The sequence below is a fragment of the Leopardus geoffroyi genome, chromosome D1 (assembly GCF_018350155.1).
Source record: "Leopardus geoffroyi isolate Oge1 chromosome D1, O.geoffroyi_Oge1_pat1.0, whole genome shotgun sequence".
NCBI lineage: Eukaryota > Metazoa > Chordata > Mammalia > Carnivora > Felidae > Leopardus > Leopardus geoffroyi.
Genome location: NC_059329.1, coordinates 110,566,023 through 110,584,059, shown reverse-complemented (window position 1 = coordinate 110,584,059; position 18,037 = coordinate 110,566,023). Strand labels below are relative to the sequence as shown.

Below are 18,037 nucleotides of genomic sequence, written 5' to 3'. Positions count from 1 at the left end.
TGCCTTGGGTCCGGGTCACTGATGTGGGGAAGGAGAACGGGGACAGGTCCCCAGCCACCACCCCACGACAGAGGGAGGGCGGGGCTGCGCAGGTAGCTCTGGGGGAGCCCTTGACACTTTCATCGCTGTCCCTCCCACACGAAGGCAAATCGATCTTAGCTGTCAGAAACCCGTATTGTCGGTCTTTTCTTCAAATCTCCTGGCGATGAGGCGTTTTTGCAGGCATGCATTTTTGCCAAACCACTAGGGTAAAACAGTAACTCTCTGTAAATGACAATAGACTTGACAACGGTCAGGGTTAGAGATCTGATGACAGTTTGTTATAGCACACGGGGCAAGGGAGCCTCTCCGGCAGTCCGTATTTTATTTGTTTTTATTTTTTTAAGTTTATTTATTTATTCTGAGAGAGAGGGAGAGAGGGAGAGAGAGAGAGAGAGAGAGATCGAGCCAGAGAGAGAGGGGCGGAGAATCCCAAGCTGTCAGCTCAGAGCCTGACGTGGGCTCGAACCCACGAGCCGTGAAATCATGACCTGAGCCGGTCACTCAACTGACCGAGCCACCCAGGCGCCCCCGCCAGTCTGTATTTTAAAAGTCTCTTGCCTCCTTTTTGCCTTCAGTCTCTGTGGGCAACGTTTGGGTTATCTCCCGGGATGTTTACATTTACAGACCAGACTTAAAACCTCCAGGGACAAAGAAAGAACGCAAATTGTCTCTTAGGACTTTTGGGGTAACTGCTATTTAAAAATTTTCCGTAAAGGGGCACCTGAGTGGCTCAGTCGGTAAAGCGGCCGACTTCAGCTCAGGTCACGATCTCGCGGTCCGTGAGTTCGAGCCCCGCGTCGGGCTCTGTGCTGATGGCTCAGAGCCTGGAGCCTGTTTCGGATTCTGTGTCTCCCTCTCTCTCTGACCCTCCCCTGTTCATGCTTTGTCTCTCTCTGCCTCAAAAATAAATGTTTGAAAAATAAAATGAAATAAATTAAAAAATAAAAATAAAAAATAAAAATTTTCCGTAAGTTAGGGGTCAGAAAGCAGGGCGCATTTTGTCTGTTTCCTCATCATTTGCTGCAGCATCACCCTCCTCAACTTCATCGGTTTCTCAGAGATCCCGCCTCTTGGTGTCCCAGTCCGGCTGTGTCACAGTGCTGGGGTCTTAACCTTAACCAGCTTGCCCCCTCCCTGGGTTGCAGACGGCAGGCCGAGGCCTCTAGTTCATCACCCTGGTCTCCCTCCCAGCTCGTCTGCCGGCCTGAGGCCAACAGAGCAATGGACACCACGCATCTTTCTCTAACCTCGGCAATTCTAACTTGCTTCCCTTTTCTTTTCTCTTTAGTTTACTTATTTTGAGTGTGAGCTTCAGTTTACTTATTTGAGGGTGAGGCAGTATGAGCAGAGGAGGGGCGGGGAGCAAGAGAGAAAGAGAGCGAGAATCCGAAGCGGCCTCCACGCTTAGCGCAGAGCCCCACGCGGGGCTCGATCCCACGCCCCGGCGATCATGACCTGAGCCGAAGTCAAGAGTCTGACGCTTAACCGACTGAGCCACCCAGGCGCCCAGGCCATTCTAACTTTCTAACTGGAGCCCCCTCGCTGCCCGCCAGATCTTCTAACCCACCCCTGCCTCCCCTCGGGCACTGCCTGTCTTGCCCTCTTGCAGTAGCCGGGGTCCCCGTCCCTCCGCTGCCACACCGGTACCGGGTCCCTCAGCGTGTCTGGGCCTCCGCTCCCTTATCTTGCAGAACGGGGCTCCCACTTCTGTCTCAGAATCGCTGTTGGGGTTAAAAGGGACCACGCGTGTCCGAGGCGCAGGGGCCCCCAGACTCCTACAGAAGCTGTGCCCTCCCAGAGCTTCCCGGGGCTCCCGTCACCACCGTGAGGTTTGTGCCAGAAGCCTCTCCTTGTCCTGCTGCCCTGAGGCTTGGGTGTGGCCCAGGTGTAGGAGTGCACACGACCCGGATCCAGATGTGGCCCTCCGTCTCGCTCACGTTCGCTCGATGACCCCTCACGGGGTCGCGCGTTCGGGGCCCCTTGGAGATCAGTATGCGTACCTGAGAAATACCCACCAAGGCCCGGATCCCCGGGAGACTTGCCCCGGCCTCCCGGACACCTGTCAGAGATAACACAGTCTTCCCCCTCCTGACGCACAGGCGACTGAGCCACAAGATCTAATTACAGGCTAGCTGTCGGGGCGCCTGGTGGCTCAGTGGGTGTCGGGCTCTTGATTTCAGCTCAGGTCGGGCCCCGAGGTGCAGAGCCTGCTTGGGATTCTCTCCCTCTCTCTCTCTTACCCTCCCCTGCTTCTGCTCTCTCTCTCTCTCTCAAAATAAATAAACATGAAAAGAAAAGAAAAGGTTAGTTGTCAGGTGCACGCAAGCCCTTTGATGGCACTGGTCACCTCGCCGTGTAAGATCTGCAGACGAAAGTTCCCGACTCCACGGAGAATAACAACCCAGTTAGGTCATCATCAGCTCCACCCGCCGTCAGTGGGTCGCCCTGAGCAGAGCTGCATAAACCTTATGGAGTGGCCTCCTTCGCTTCCTGGTCTGAAAGGGCCTTCTCAGCCCGGGAGATACTTTACTGTCCCTCCTCCACCTTCCAAACCGGGGTGTGGGAGGCCCAAACTCAGGGCCCTGCAGCCTCGCCCAGTGTAGGTGACTCACTGCCTGGTTCTGCCTCCCTCCTCGGTGACCTCCGGACTGTCCTTAGCTCTTCCCTGACAGCTCGACCTGGAGGCCGCCAGGGCCGGGTGTGGGGGAACTTCCCCTCATCCTAGCCCCCTTGACCCTTGAGAGCAGCAAGGAAGGGTGGGCTGAGACCGGACCCACCCCCCCCCGCCCCGGGTTCCGACTCCTGCTCTGCCCCTAATGCCCTGTGTTCCCTTGGCATTTTGTCTGAGCCTCGGTTTCCACATCCGTAAAATGGGCCTGAGGGTCATTTCCAAAAACAGAGCAAACCGATTCCTTTGCGTCACGCCTGTCCCTGAAAATGACCGAAAATACTGGACAAAACATTCTGAAACTTTGTTTAAAACATCAAAAAGCTGGAAAAGTGGGACCGCACAGATCAAAACCCTTTAGGGTAAAGGTGACCTGGGAGAGACGCTGGCCCTCTGGGGTTACAAGCACAGAAGCATGTGGCTGAGGGGGTAAAGGCGGGGGGGGGGGGGGGGGCGGTGTTCCTCATCTGGGCATCTGCCAAAGCACAGACCTCTTGGGGGAGGGGGGAGGTTGTCTTCATCTCAGGCCTTAGAGAGTCCTCGCAAGTAATTTTCCAAGTGTGCGTGCAGCTTCCCTTCCTGGCCCTGGGAGGGAAGGCTGGCCCCACTCCCAGAGGAGGGACAGAGGGCACGGACAGGAGCCTGGCCACGGGACCTGGGCTCTATGTGGCCGCAGCAAGTAGGAGTGTGGGGTGGAGCCAGGTGGGGAAACAGCAGCCCTGACCCCTGGGGGGACCTGGGCCAGTTCTCTGCGGGTTCGGGCTCGGCACAAACACTGCCCCGGGGATCTCTGGGCCCGTAAACATCCGCTGGCCCAGCAAGTGCACACCCAGCCCCGGAGGCCCCGGAAACCCAGACCACCTCTGCACGTAATCACCCCCTCCCTGAGGCCTCTGCCCCGGCCCAGAGGGGCCGGCAGGAGCTGCCTGGAACCCAGACACCCCCCAGCTAATCAGGTGACACTCCCCATGCTGCGCCCTGGTTCCCCCACCTACAAAATGGGAGCGTAGTCCTCTTGCGAAAGGGAGCCTGCCTTGGGGTCCATCTCCCCCACGGGAACGGGCCCCTCTTCCCAACATAGGCACCGGGCGGGAGAAGCCCTGAGCTGCACCCCCAGAGGCACAAACGGGGCGGGGCTGAGCTGCGTCCCACCACAACTTTTGACAGACAACCTCCTTGCCCAGCTGGCATCCCTCGGGCCTCAGGGAGCTCACCACTCTGCCACTCCAGCTCTGACCACTGGGCCCCGTGTCCGTGCCAGGGTCACCTAAGCAGGTCCGCCACCAAGTTCTCCACCCACATGTGGATGTGCTTGCTGCCTGTGCCCCGAGGGCCCCTGCGCCACGCGGCAGTGACTGGGGCCACCCAGTGCCGTGACACGTCTGGTGTCTACCTGGCCCAGCACTGGCTGCGGGCCCCGGGGGAGCTGCAGAGACCCGGGTTCGCCACGCCTGGGCTGGCCAAGCCGGTGGCCGCAGCTGCCGGCCGTCGCTGCATGGGCCGGGACCCCAACCGCACCTTCACCAGCGACTTCCTCACACGAGTGTCCTCCAGGCTGGCCCAGCCCCTCGGCCTGGCCCTGAGTCCCCACCTCAGACGGTCGCGGTAGACTTCAAGCTGATCAGGGCTTCCTCTGAGCTCCCCAGACCCACGGTTTGCCTCCGACCAGCCCCATAGGCTGCGTTTACCTGTCCGGAACCCCAACGGCGCTTCCTCCTCCGGTAGATGCTCGCTGGGCCCCATCTCCGAGCCGGGCTTTGGTCAGCTCAGGTGAAAAAATGGGGAATAAGACTGAGGTGTTGTCCTTAGCCCACTGGGGGACACAGAGGAAACCCGCAGCAACCACAACCCAAGAGGCTAAATGTAGGGGAGGGGGCAACATGAAGCATCTAACATGGCCAAGGGCAGCCATGGAGGGCTTCCTGGAGGAGGTTATATGTCAGCCAAGCCCCAGAGGGTGAGTAGAGGTTAACTAGGAAAAGAGAGGAGAGGAGATTCCGGGAAAGGGTCCGGCAGGTGAAAGGGCTGGAGGTGCGGCTGCAGTGAAAGCTGATGAAGCAGGTGGCAGGCCGGGCTGAGGGTTTGGATTTGATGGGGCCAGTGGGGAGCCGGTGGGGGTCCTAAGCAGGTCAGGGACGGCCACAGTGGCACAGAGAAGAGGCCTTGAGCTGCTCTGTCTCTCCTGCAGGGTCTCGGAGGCTTCACCCCTCCTTGCAGCATGAGGCCGTCATCCCATTAAACCTCTGATCACTGACGGAGACTCTTAGGGGGCTGACACCCCATTCCTGCTCCTGCAGTGCCGGGGCCAACCTGGATGACCCATGCAAGGTGACAAGGGCCTGAGAACTGAATCAGCTGCCTGGGGCCCCAGGCCTCAAGCCGGGCCTTCGGCTTTGTCCTTGACCTAGACAGCAGCACGGCCAACACGGGCACCTGCCTCATCGCAGGAGCTGCCCACAGAGGGTCTTTGCCATGCACCTGTGCCACCATCAGGTGGCCCTGGCCCCTCGGGGACAGTGGGGAAGGGGACAGCTGGGATGGTGCCAGTGCCTCCCCTGGCCCTCTCCTTGGGCTCCAGTCAGGGCCTGCCACCTGCAAGTCCTCCAGTCCCTCTGGTCCCTTCCTTCCCTCCTTCCTGCCAGAGGGTGGAGGGAGGCTGGGCTGAGGTGGGTAGTGCCCCGTGCTCCCTCCACGCTCTCCCCACGCCTCAGTTTCCCCTTCTTGGGGGTCTGACCCACCCCTCCTGTCCCTCCACCCCCGCTGCAGAGCCCCAAGGTGCCCTGCCCCGCCCTGTACCAGCTGCCGGGGTGGGGGAGTTATAGCCTGGACCCCTTGGCCAAGAACGGAATGGGTAAGCTGCCACCTCAGGAGAAATGGGTGAGGGGGCGGGGCTTGGAAGGGCGGGGCCGCGTGATAGGCAGGGTCAAGGACCTGGGGTTAGAGCACTCCTCTCTGGGGCACCCGCCTGACCCCTCTCCTCCTGGTCCCCAGTCCTGGAGCTGGGCCCCCAGCCTCAGGGTGTGCTGCGAGCAGGATGAGGACCCTGGTGGCCAAAGTCCTGGACTTCATCGAGCTCTTCACCCAGGGTGAGATCTGCAAGGACTGGCCGGGAAACTGAGACCCAGAGAGGCGAGGGCCCGACCCGGGGACCCTGGAGCCAGGCTCACGGGTGGGCTGGGGACCAGCCTTGGGTGGCCCCCACGGCCCACTGTGTTCTGGGCCTGGAGGAAGGGACAGGCTCACACACCCAGCCTTTGGCCCAGGCACAGCCTCTCCTGCTTTAAGCACACGGAACGGGCAGCGTGGACCGGCCACGCACGGAGGCTGGGGACCGGGCATCCTCAGCTGCAGGTGCCTGATTCCTGGGTCACAGCTTTGGTGGCAGAGGCAACTGAGGCCCAGAGGCAGGGACCACGGGTGCCTCCCACAGGGTCATCAGGACCTCAGAATCAGGATCCGAACACGAGGCTGCCCCCTCCCCCCACCAATGCCCTGCCCCTACAGCCTCCCTGGAACCCCACGGACAGGCCTGGCATTCGGGGCCACAGTGATCTGCCCGGCGCCTGCAGAGGCCAGGAGGGGCTCCTCACAGCCTGGCCGCAGAAGGCAGAGGGAGGTGACATGGAGCCTGTCTTTATTTTCCAAGTACTTCCCCGAGCGTCCCTCTGCACGTTAGCAGGGAATCCGGCATTCCTTCTGCAGGCCTTCCCTTCCTGAATGTCACAGGAGTCTGGCCTCCCCGCTTCTGCGCCTGGCCTGGCGGGGAGGAGATTGGGAAGATTGCGCCGCCCACCGGCTACCGCTCTGCCCGCCGCCACGTGGGGTCGCTGTCACACTAGGTGCATGCCCTCCGTGGCCTTCGAGTCCTGCAGTGTCCAGGCCACAGGCCTCCCCACGCTGGGTGCCCAGCCCTAGCCTCCTTAGTAACCATCCTCCAAGTGTCCCAACTGGCCTTCGGGACACGGGACGGGCTTCAGAGGGGACCACATGCTCTGTTGGCACCAGCCCTCCCCCTGCCACGGCAAAGATCTGTCCCCCAGCCCAGTAAGCAGCCACAGCCCCCTCCTTCAGTGGTGAGTCCCGGCGGGACAGCATCGGAGTGACCCAGCAGACAGACCTGGTATGCACCGGGGGCGCAGCAGAGGCTGGGCACAAAAAAGAAAGAAATATCGGAAAGAATTTGACATTTCAAAAATTGTTTAAAGAACCAGAGTAACAGGGCACCTGGGTGGTTCAGTCGGTTGAATGTCTGACTTCAGCTCAGGTCATGATCTCACGGTTTGTGAGTTCGAGCCCCGCGTCCGGCTCTGTGCTGACAGCTCCGAGCCTGGAGCCTGCTTCAGATTCTGTGTCTCCCTCTCTCCCTGCCCCTCCTCTGCTCATGCTCTCTCTCTCTCTTGCTCAAAAATAAACATTGAAACATTTTTTTAAAAGAACCAAAGTAACAATTGTAGGAAAAATCAGCCATTGGTTGGGGTTTTTTGCTCTTGTTAAAGCTTCGTGTTTGATTTTGAGGTGTTCTCTTACTTATAACAACACCGTAGTGGAGGGGCAACATCTCTTCGGTGTTTAGGGCCGGGGGCCCATCCATCGTCCTTACAGATGCAGAGCCATGACAGTTATTTCGAGTGATTTCTCCCACAATTTAAAAATTTATTTGATAGGCCATTATACTATGTTTACTCTGTGTCAGACGCTGTTAAGCACTATTAGCCGTTTACCTTAAAGCTCAGGAGGATAGGAGAAGACACTATAATTCCTATTTTACAGAGGAGGAAGCTGAAGAACAGAAAGGTTAAGTGACTTGCTCGAGGTCACCCAGCTAGCAAGGATTTGAACCTCTACTATCTGTGCCCTTAACCACGAGGCTACACTTCCACAATGACAACTGTCTTTCTAAGGCAACTTGTGTCTCCATTCTAAACACAGAGCCAGGGGCATCTCGGCAGACACCCTGTCACATTGGTTGAGAAAGTGAAGCGGTGACTGGATGAGGCCATCGGTGAAGGGCATCTCTTGGGCACTGCCTGCTGGGGTTGCCCCCACAGGGGCCAGGGCAGAGGTCGGCCCCAGCAACCTTGGCCGGAGGCTCTCTTCCCAGGACTGAGGCTTCCAGACCCTACAGCCCGGTATAGCCATCTTCCAGATGTCCGGTGGTGAGGATGTGCTCTGTGAGGGGGGGGGGGGGGGGTCTGCCGTGTAGCCCATGTTCATCAACAAGGCCACCTACTATGAAAAGGGCATTGCGTCCATTCAGGCGGAGAAGCTCACATTCTCCGTGCCTGCCCTGCTGCGCTGGCCTTCACCCCCACCCCAGCCCCTGACCCAGGCCGGACCCGCACAGCCTCAGCCCTCCCATCTGAACAATGGGTCCCGAGCCACAGTCTTGCTCCCAGGGCACCCCTTTGCCTTCTGCTGTATACCATGTTTCTGGCCATACCCCCATGCCTCCGTACCTCAGTTTCCCATCTATAAAATGGAAGATGTCCAGGGGTTAATGGTTCATGTCCTCTGTCCTTCATGGTCCCTCTCTGTGACCTCAGGATCTGGCGCAGGTCTGGCCCAGGGTGGTCTCGGACATGCTGTGTGTCCTGGGCCCAGTGATGGCTGTCTCTGTACAGCCCATTGGTGCCCAGGGGGAAGATCCCACTTGGAGTCAACAGAGGGCCTTCCAGAAGAGGCCACGACCCAGAGGGGTTCTCCCAAACTGCCTACACTCCTGGGGCTGGAAAATCAGTCTGAGAGAGCAGAAGCCCATGCACGTGCCTACCCAGGCACTGTGTGTGTGTGTGTGTGTGTGTGTGTGTGTGTGTGACTGCACACACATGTGTTTCCAAGAACTTCAATACCTTGGGTGTCCTTCTGAGGAGGTCTTTATGTGGCTGGGCACACAGCCCAGATGTGCATTTCCAATGTATAATGAGACTGGTGCCCATGGGGACTCAGGGGGAGTCAGGGCTGGGGAAGGGGTGCAGCTCGACAAGGCTGTCCCCACCCAGGACAGCCGCCCGGGGGCAGGGACGCAGGGAAGAGGTACCTTGGCCTGGGGTAGGGGGAGTCCTACCAGAGGGGCTGGAGGTCCTCAGCACCCCAAGAGGGAGCGGGCGCGGGGTCTGCTGCTGGGGTCCCCTCGGTCCTGACCCAGGCCCTCTCTGCAGGGCGTCCGCACAAGCCAGACTGGACACAGCCCGCAGCTTCTGCACCCACCTGAGCCTGACAGGCCGCGGCTCCTGCCTGACAGCGGGGCCGGGGGGCCCAGAGCGCCATCCTCGGGAGGCGTCTCCCCCCGGCCCCTCTGCGCCCTCGCCTGGCCCATCCATCTCCCCGCGGCCACAGCTGCCACGCGGCCTCCTGCTATTGAGCAGCGAGATGAGAAGGTGTGAAGGATATGGGGGCGCCAGGGACGGGCTGGCAGGCAAGATGGATGAGGGGGCAGGGGGGCCAGCAGGCGCCTCCGGCGGGAAGGGCAGGCCGGCCGGGGAGGAGGCTGTGCAGAGAGGCGCGCCTGTGTGCGAGGCGTGCGTGAGAGAGAGCACGCGTGCACCCGTGCACACGGCAGCTTGTGCACGTGTGCACATGAGTGGGTGTGGGGCGTGGGGCCTGGGGTTCATCTGTGTGCAAGTGGGCTGGCCCGTCAGTGTCCTCACCTACATGCGTGGAGGGGGCGTTTCCCATCACACAGAGCAGAGCTGCGTGCACACACACACACACAGACACACACACACCAGTGGCCAACAGGACCCTGGGCTGGCCCACTCCTGGGAGTCCAGGCTGAGGGGGAGCCAGGAGGATTGGTGGGAATCTCCCAAGACCATCATCTCTCCCCTCTCCCTCCTCCCCACCCCCCCGCCCCACTGTGGATCCTGGGACGGCGTGGCGTGGCCGGTCACACACCTCACTGGGTGGCCCCTGATAGCCGCTGGGACCCTCCCAAGCATGGAGAACCGCCCCCCTCATCCTGCCCCACAGCAAACCCCAGAGCTGGGCATGGGCCTACCTCTCCCAGCTTGGCAGGCAGGGATCTGGGCTGCAGGAGGCACCCCTAAGCGGAGGGAGGAGAGGTCTGCCCCCGGGCATCAGGCTCTGGGAGGAGCTGGGTGTCATTCTTGGAGAGAAGCAGTCCTTCCGACCCGCGGTCCCTCCATGCCCACTGCCAGGCATGGGCCTCCGCCTCCCCCACGTCCCCAGTGCCACACTCTGGAGGAGGTGTGTTGGGGTGGGGGGGGTCTAGTCTGCCTTGGGGACCCCAGTCAAGCGGGCCCAGCCCAGCCTGAGGTGTTGTCCCCTAGTGCTGGCCTGGGGGCTGGCCTGGAACACTCCCTCCCCGAGTGAGCTCTCCTGAGGTCTAGCCCGATGACCCTCCCTGGGCAATCGGGCGGCAACGAGATGGCCAAGCAGCACTCTCATCTGACAGCAACCAGCTTTGTGCCTTCCTGTGCCTTCCTGACCGGTGATCCAGATGTCCCTGAATGCCGGGCCTGGATGGGTGTGGGCAGCCCGGAGAAGGTGCCTGGTCGGGCTGGAGAGAACAGGCTGACCTGTGGGCAGAGCAGACACACGCCCCAGAGACCTGTGACCTGGGCCAGCCTCCCACCTTGTGGGGACTACTTAGGCACCGTCGATCAGGATGGGAACAGTTTACTGCTGTCCATCCCAGAGAGAAGAGATCATGCGCGCAGTTGGGGAAACTGAGGCACGGGGGCTGTCGGGAATCCACCAGCGTCGCACAGCTCCTCGGGCCCCAGCCATCAGCCAGACCCGGCTTCCTGCCATCCGGTCCAGGAGCTCTGCCTCTGCCAGCACTTGCTGATGCTGCCCCCTCGTGATTCCCAGTTTCCCAGGCGATGCCACACCAGCAGCAGCCCCAGGTCAGGGGTCGAGGTCCTGGTGAGAGGGCATCACCTCTGCCATCAGCCCTCACGCTCCTGCGGCTACTGCGGCCTCCCCGGCCTCCGCCAGGCCTTTTCAGTGCCCAGCCCTCCAGTCACCGGGCCTGGGCCCCTGCGGACCACCCAGCCGGGTCCTCCAAAAGGGCCCCCACTCTGCGCCTGGGTCCATTGATCAGGAGTGGCTGAGGGGCTCCTAGCTGGGAAAGGGAGGGAGCCGGGAGGGGGGACCGGGGAGCGGGGGAGGAGGCTTTGCAACGTCAGAGCCTTCCCACCTGCCCTCCTCCCACACAGCACCACTTCTGGAGCTGGACAAGCCCGGCCAGCAGCCTGGTGCAGTCCAGTCTGAGGGTGGTTTGGAGACGGGGCCCTGCATACCACAGGGCCAGAGTAGCCTGCCTGCAGAGACCAGGTGCCTGACTCCGGTGGAGAACCAAGACGTGAGTGATCGCTTGGAGGGAAGGACTGAGCTGTGCCGCTGAATGGGCCAGGAGACCAGGAGCGTCTGACCACCAACCCAGCAGGCAGGGACTCCTCAGGTGACAGCTGCAGCTGGCCCACACTGAGCAGGACTTCTCCAGGAGCCAACGTCCAGGCCGTCCCCATGGCAGGTACGGTGTAGGCAGCCGAGGTGGCCCCATGACTGGGCTCAGGCTCCAGGGTGAATGGGGCGGGGCAGGGACTGGGTGGGGGGACCAAAGAAACCCTTCTGGATGCAGGTCTTGGGCAAGAGGGTGGGGCAGGGGCACCCCACGCTAAGGCCTCAGATCCCACCAGGGCAAGTTGATGGGCTCACAGCCGCCCATGTACAAATATGGGGGTGCCGATGGGCCGGGGTACAGAGCCATTTCTGGGAAGGGAGAGCCTTCTCAGGCATGAGTGACCTTGGACCTGTCCCTTCCTCTCTCTGGGCCTCACCCATTGAGTATCAAGGTCTAACTTCCCCTCCAGACCTGGCTCCATGCTTGTGGGAAATTGTCAACTCCTGACCCCAAGGGATGCCAGCTTTTAGAGGAACCAGACAGAGGAGGGGCCCCTCCTGAGTTTCTGAGAGCACTCAGGGGTGGCACTTTGACCAAGATGGGCAGGGGGTGAGCTCACAGAAGACTTGGGAGCCAGTGACCAGCCCATGAAGGCCCCAGACCCAGGGAAGCCATGAGCCTCTCCCCTGGGGACCCATGGACCCTTGGGGTTGTCATCAGTTACCCAGACGATAGACCTGCCCCAGCAGGGGGCAGCTGACCAACGTCCAGTTGCCCATGTGGTGGCCTGGCCCAAGTGGTGGGGACATCAGCCCGTCTACACTTCATGCGCCTCTGGGAGATGCAGACCTGATGCGGTCCATCCCTCTCGGAAAGACCCCCGCCCACTCCCGGGGCTTTTCATACGTGGCCCTCGGGGCTGAGAAACATGGGACCGCAGGCCCTGAGCCCCACACTCCAAAGAAGCACCTACTATGTGCCAGCTCTGGCCAGGCGCCGCCCACCTGTTAGCTCATTACACGTAGACCACCCCGGGAACCTCCCTCCACCCATCCCTCTATCCGTCCGTCCGTCCATCCATCCATCCATCCAATACCAAAATCCACCTCTGCCCAGGGGATCTCAGCTCTTGGCCACTTAGGGGGTTGCTAGAAACTAATAGTCCATTTTTCAGGATGTTTTTTTCTGGTTTTAATGTTTAACTTGTAAAACATACATAACATAAAAATTACCATTTTGGCCATTAAAAAAAATTTTTTTTTGTCTATTTATTTTTGAGAGAGAAAGAGAGACAGCACGTGCAAGGGAGGGGCAGAGAGAGAAGGAGACACAGAATCTGAAGCAATCTCTAGGCTCCGAGCCCAACGCGAGGCTCGAACCCACAAACCGCGAGATCATGACCCGAGCCAAAGACAGATGCCTAACCAACTGAGCCACCCAGGGCCCCCACCCCCCCATTTGAGCCATTTTTAAGGGTACAATTCGGTGACGTTAGGTACATTCACAAGGCAGCCATCGCCACCATCCGTCTCCAGAGCTTTTGCATCTGGCAAAACTGAACCTCTGTCTCCGTTAGACGCTCACTCCCTGTCCCCCTCCCTCCCTCCCTGGCACCCACCGTTCTTCTTTCTGTCTCTGAAGCTGACTGTCGTAGGGACCTCTCACAAACGGAAGCACACGGGATTTGTCCTTTTGTGTCTGCCTGGCTTATTTCACTTAGCGTGGCGTCCAGCACGCTGCAGAAGCCCCTTCCTGTTTAAAGCTGACGATGGTTCCATTGTCTGGCTAGACCACACCTTGCTTATCCATTCCTCCATCAGTAGACGCTTGGGTTGCTGTCACCTTCTGGCCGTCGGGAATCGTGCTGCTGCGAACACTCACGCACTGTCCCTGTTCCGGTTCCTGCTCTCGGCTCCTTTAGTGCCTTTCTCCAGTTCTAGGTAACTCCCCAGAAGTGGCCTGGCTGGATCCTACACTCATGGTGTTTTTTCACAGCAGAGGCTCCACCTTGTACCCCATCAGCGATGCAGAGGGTTCCAATTTCCACACGCCCCCACCAACACTTGCCATTTCTTTCCTTTCCTTTCCTTTCCTTTTTGTTTCTCTTTTCTTTTTGGTAAAAGCCATCCTCATGGGCATAAAGTAGTGTCTTATTTTAGGTAGAATTTGCTTATTTTTATTTTTTATTTAAAAAATATTTTTATGTTTATTTATTTTTGAGACAGAGAGAGAGAGAGAGAGAGAGAGACAGAGCATGAGTGGGGGAGGGGCAGAGAGACGTAGAATCCAAAGCCGGCTCCAGGCTCCGAGCTGTCAGCACAGAGCCCGATGCGGGGCTCGAACCCATAACCGTGAGATCACGACCCGAGCCGAAGTCGGATGTTCAACCGACTAAGCCATCCAGGCCCCCCAGGATTTATGGTTGTTTTTTTTTTTTAAGGAGGGTCGAGGGTGGCAACATTTTTGGTCAAGGCTCGTGCCAGGATGGCACGTCAAGAAATGGAATGTGTATGGGGCGCAGGGTCAGACATGGGTGGGAGTCCTTGGTGGTGATTCGAGGATGTCCTCTCAGCTCAACTCTCCCGGAGCAGGACCAGGCACCAGGGTCTCTGCGGCGTGAAGACGCTCATTCCCGAACCCCCACGACCTCACATGTCCTACCATCGTAACAGGTGTCGTTATGAAGGGTGTGCCGGGCACCGTGTGTGTCCTCGCAAATCCTCACATCAGCCCTGCGAAGCACGTATCAAGAACCCCTTGGGGCAGATAGAGAAACTGAGGCTCTGAGAGACGGAACAGTTTTGTTGCTCAAGGCCACAAGGCCACGTGGCTCGATGGCTCGAGGATTCCCTGAGGAGCCAGGCAGTTCCTGTCTCTGGCCTCCAGGAGACTGAAGTCGGCATTTGCCTCATGAAGGGATGCCCCGGCAGGGATACTATGGGAACACAGGCCTGGCAGTCAGGGAGGGCTCCCTGGAGGAAGAGGCACCTAGGTGCAGCCGGAAGGATGAGAGCCGGCTTGGTGGCACGGGGGTGAGGCTCACGCTTTCATCCTCTCTCCCCAGCCTTCCTCTCTGCCGGCCTCGGGGTACTCGCAACCTCAGAGCCCTACACCCTGACCAGCTCCAGCTGGGAGCCCCGGCTGGACTCCCCATTCCCGCCAGACCCTCCCACCGGGGCCCAAGTCGTGGCCGAGCCCGGGAGGCAGGGCCCCAAGAACCCGCGTGTGTCCAGCGTGACGGTTCAGCTGGAGATGAAGGCTCTGTGGGAGGAATTCAACCAGCTGGGCACGGAGATGATTGTCACCAAGGCAGGCAGGTGCGAGCAGCGGGCGTGTGCGTGGGGGGGGACAGGGGGCCACGGTGGGGCCGCCCTTGGGCTGCTGAGCGCCGCCCTCCTGCAGGAGGATGTTTCCCACCTTCCAGGTGAAGATTCTGGGCATGGACACGCTGGCTGACTATGCACTGCTCATGGACTTCGTGCCTCTGGACGACAAAAGATACAGGTGTGGGGGCCGGCCAGGGGAGGCCGCTGGGACAGCGGGGGGGCGGGGCCGGGAAGTCGACCCCTACCTGCACCCTGGGGTGAGCCAGGGGCCAGTCGGAGCCGTGACCGTGACCGGGGAGGCCTACCCTGGGGCAACAGCGGGAAGCCTGGCGGCAAGGCGAGGGGCCCCACGCAGGGCAGCCTGAGGCGGGCAGTGGGCTAGCCTGGGCAGGGAGACTGGGCTAGCCCACTGCGGCCACCGGGCGCTCGAGGCCAGACAGCGTCCTTGGGGTCTCTGGTTCCTCGCGTGTGAGATGGAGACGGCGAGAGCCCCTTGGCCCCGCCGGTCTCCAGGGCAGGGGCAGCAGATGCGGTGCCGTGGGGGCGGGCGGGGCGCCCTTCCCACTCGCTCTGTCCCCAGGTACGCCTTTCACAGCTCAGCCTGGCTGGTGGCGGGCAGAGCAGACCCGGCCACGCCCGGCCGGGTGCACTTCCACCCGGACTCGCCGGCCAAAGGGGCACAGTGGATGCGCCAGATTGTGTCCTTTGACAAGCTCAAGCTGACCAACAATCTGCTGGACGACAATGGCCACGTGAGGCCCCGGCCACAGCGGGGAGGGGGCAGGGCAGGGCTGGGGACACTGGGGCCTGATTATAACGAAGCCCGGAGCCAGGGCCAGCTGTGACTTTGGTGCCCAGCGTCCCCACCTGCTACTGGCGGCTGACGCTGGGGGCCAAGTTCACCCGGCCAGGGGTTGGGCAGCAGAGGGGACTGCCCGAGCAGGGGGCTGGAAGTGTGAGAATGTTCCAGCAAACACTATCCTCCTCGTAGACAGTGTGTATGGAACGCTGTTGCAGGGGAAGGAACAAGTGCAAAGGCCCTGGGGCTGCAGAACGTTAGGCCCGTTGGGAGAAGTGCAAGGAGGCTCCCCACGTGGCGGAAGTGGGGTGTGTAGGGGAGATGGGAGGACAGAGACCCTAGAGGCTGCCAGGGCTGATCTGCGGGGCCAGTCGGCCGCGGGGAGGGTTCTGGCTTTTGCTCTGTGCGGTGGCCACGGGAGGGTTTTGAGCAGGGGGTGGCACGCCGCAGCTCGCTGGGGCTGTGCGGTGTGGAGAATAGACAGGACAGCTGGACGGGAGCAGGGATGCTGGCCAGGAGGCGGTGGGGTGGGAGAGGTGATCAGATTCTGGATATTTCTGAAGGTGGAGCTGACGGCGGGATGTGGGTGTGAGAGAAGGCAAAGTGGCAAAATGCTCAGACGCCACAGGGCCTTCGATGCAGAACCGTGGGCCCTCGGGACCAGACTCTGCACCCCCGTTATAAGAAAGACAGCCGTTCTGCCCCGGAGAGAAAGGCTTAGCCCAAGGGAAGGTTTGCTGCTGCTCCCCCACACCCCCGAACACTGCCTTCTGCACCGCCCCCCCCCAGATCATTCTCAACTCCATGCACCGCTACCAGCCCCGCTTCCACGTGGTCTTTGTGGACCCACGCAAGGACAGCGAGCGCTACGCCCAGGAGAACTTCAAGTCCTTCGTCTTCACGGAGACCCAGTTCACGGCCGTGACAGCCTATCAGAACCACCGGGTGGGTTGGGACCACAGCTCACGAGGCAGCTGCCAGCCCATTTCACAGGGATGGAGACTGAGGCCCAAAGCTCTGAGCTCAGAGCCTGGCCCTTCTCTCCTTCCCCAGGACTCAGCAGACTTCTGCCCTCGGTCATTCCCCTGCCTTCACGCCCACTGACTCTGTGGCTCCTGGGCTGAGGGCCCGGGTCCCAGGGCCTCCTGATTGGGGGGGTTCGGGGAAGACGGGGTGGCTGAACCTGGGACCCCACAGCCTCGCCCTGGCTCAGGGTTGACCCATAACTGCACTTTGTCCTCTGCAGATCACCCAGCTGAAAATCGCCAGCAACCCTTTTGCCAAGGGCTTTAGGGAGAGTGACTCAGACTCCTGGTACTGTGTGAGCCCAGCTGCCCCAACCCAGCCCCTCACCCCCATCTGCACTGTCTCCTAAGGCCTCGGGTCCTGCCCTTCTCTCTGCTTCCTGCCCACTGACTGGTCCTGGGGTCCCACGGCCTGACTGATCATGATCCTTGACCTGGGCTCTCCCCTGTGACCCTCTGCCTCCATCCCTGTTCGTCCCGTCTCCAGGACTGTCCCTCCACGAGCCCTGCTCAGCATCCCGACCCGGAGTCACAGCGGCCTCGGCCCCTGCCTGCTGAAGGGCTCCACAGAGGAGGGAACAGGTCAGCCTCCAGGCTTACAGACACAGTGGGACCAGAGCCTGCATGATGGGCAGGAAGCGAGGAGACGGGGCCACACGGCCTCCAGGAGGGGCTTCAGCACGTCCAGCAAGCCCACTGGGCACCTGTGTGGACAAAGAGGAGGAGGCAGAGAATTCTGAGGCAGTTTGGGGCCAAGGGCACAGAGAACAGGACGGGGACAAGGTGCTAAGAGCAGGGGTGGGAGGTGTCAGACGGGCTTCCTGGATGAAGTGGCTCCTCCTGAGCTGGGCCTTGAAGAACTGGGAAGGGTTTGGACGGCAAGAGATGGCAGGGAAGAGCGAACGAAGAGAGAACAAGAGTGAAGGCTGAGAGGGGGGCAGCTTGGGATGGGAGCAGGGGAGGAAGAGGGGAGGCTGAGGCTGTGAGGGAAGGTCCGGGGCCCACGCAGACCATGTCCTCCCTCAGACTCCCACAAAGCTCCAGTCTCCAACTCCAGGACCTCCGCCCGGCTGCAACATCAGCTGCTGGCCCCCCCTGAGGCTCTGCTGGCCCCAGCCACCTACCAGCCCCTCGCCTACCAGGGCCTGTACCCTGGAGCCTCAAGCCCCCTCAGAATCCCAAGGGCCCGACCAACACCGTACCCCCTCCCCAATGTCCAGAACGACAGAGATCAGGAGAGCCTGCCCCTCCCAGCTAGGCTGGGGCTCCTGTCCCCCACGGCCATGTGCTTGGGGACTGTCCAGGACCCTCAGTGATGATGAGGGCCCTGTGCACAGACTCCTCTTACCCTGAATACTACCCCTGCTGCCTCACCTCTGCAGAGGCCCTCTTCCCTCAAGGATAGCAGGGCAGGTGGAAACCCAGAGAGGGAGGCTACCTGCCCACAGTCACAGCAAGGCCGAGAAGATGCCAGGCTTGGAACCAGCCCCCCCACCCATACATGTCCCCTTCTGCCTTGGGGGTGACTCCTCTCAACCCTGCTTTACCTCTCCTTTTCCCCCAACATTAAACCATTTGGCATGAGTAGTCAGAGCACTTCTGTCCTCGGGGGTCGGGGTGGAAGGACTCAGGAACACCCAGACCCCAGAGACGGCTGCAGACATTCCAAAGCTCTGCCCGGTGCCGGTGGTGTCGCTGGGAGCACAGTGATGGTAAAGATGCCAACACCAGCCAAGGGGCAGCGCTGTGAGTGAGGCTGCAGGCTCTGCTCCCGGCCTTAACGTGCCCAGCTGAGGACTGAAACTGCAG

The 18,037-nt window shown here is 60.6% G+C and overlaps 2 protein-coding genes across 2 annotated transcripts; both read left to right on the top strand.

Annotated features, from left to right (window-relative positions):
* Nucleotides 1-4,016: 4,016 nt before the first annotated feature.
* On the top strand, nt 4,017-9,093 carry ACY3 (aminoacylase 3). The gene is given in 12 exon segments (XM_045482587.1): nt 4,017-4,315; nt 4,436-4,480; nt 5,008-5,068; nt 5,070-5,168; nt 5,171-5,203; nt 5,477-5,561; nt 5,702-5,737; nt 5,740-5,796; nt 5,996-6,035; nt 6,037-6,061; nt 7,827-8,039; nt 8,869-9,093. Coding segments are annotated over 12 exon segments (1,218 nt in total).
* A 970-nt stretch (nt 9,094-10,063) lies between these two features.
* TBX10 (T-box transcription factor 10) lies at nt 10,064-17,544 on the top strand. The gene is made up of 10 exons (XM_045482586.1): nt 10,064-10,223; nt 10,544-10,597; nt 11,088-11,207; nt 14,143-14,395; nt 14,481-14,582; nt 14,985-15,156; nt 15,993-16,148; nt 16,450-16,517; nt 16,716-16,810; nt 17,255-17,544. The coding sequence occupies exons 1-10, from the start codon at nt 10,064-10,066 to the stop codon at nt 17,542-17,544; spliced, it is 1,470 nt and encodes a 489-aa protein (XP_045338542.1).
* The last annotated feature ends 493 nt before the right edge of the window (nt 17,545-18,037 follow it).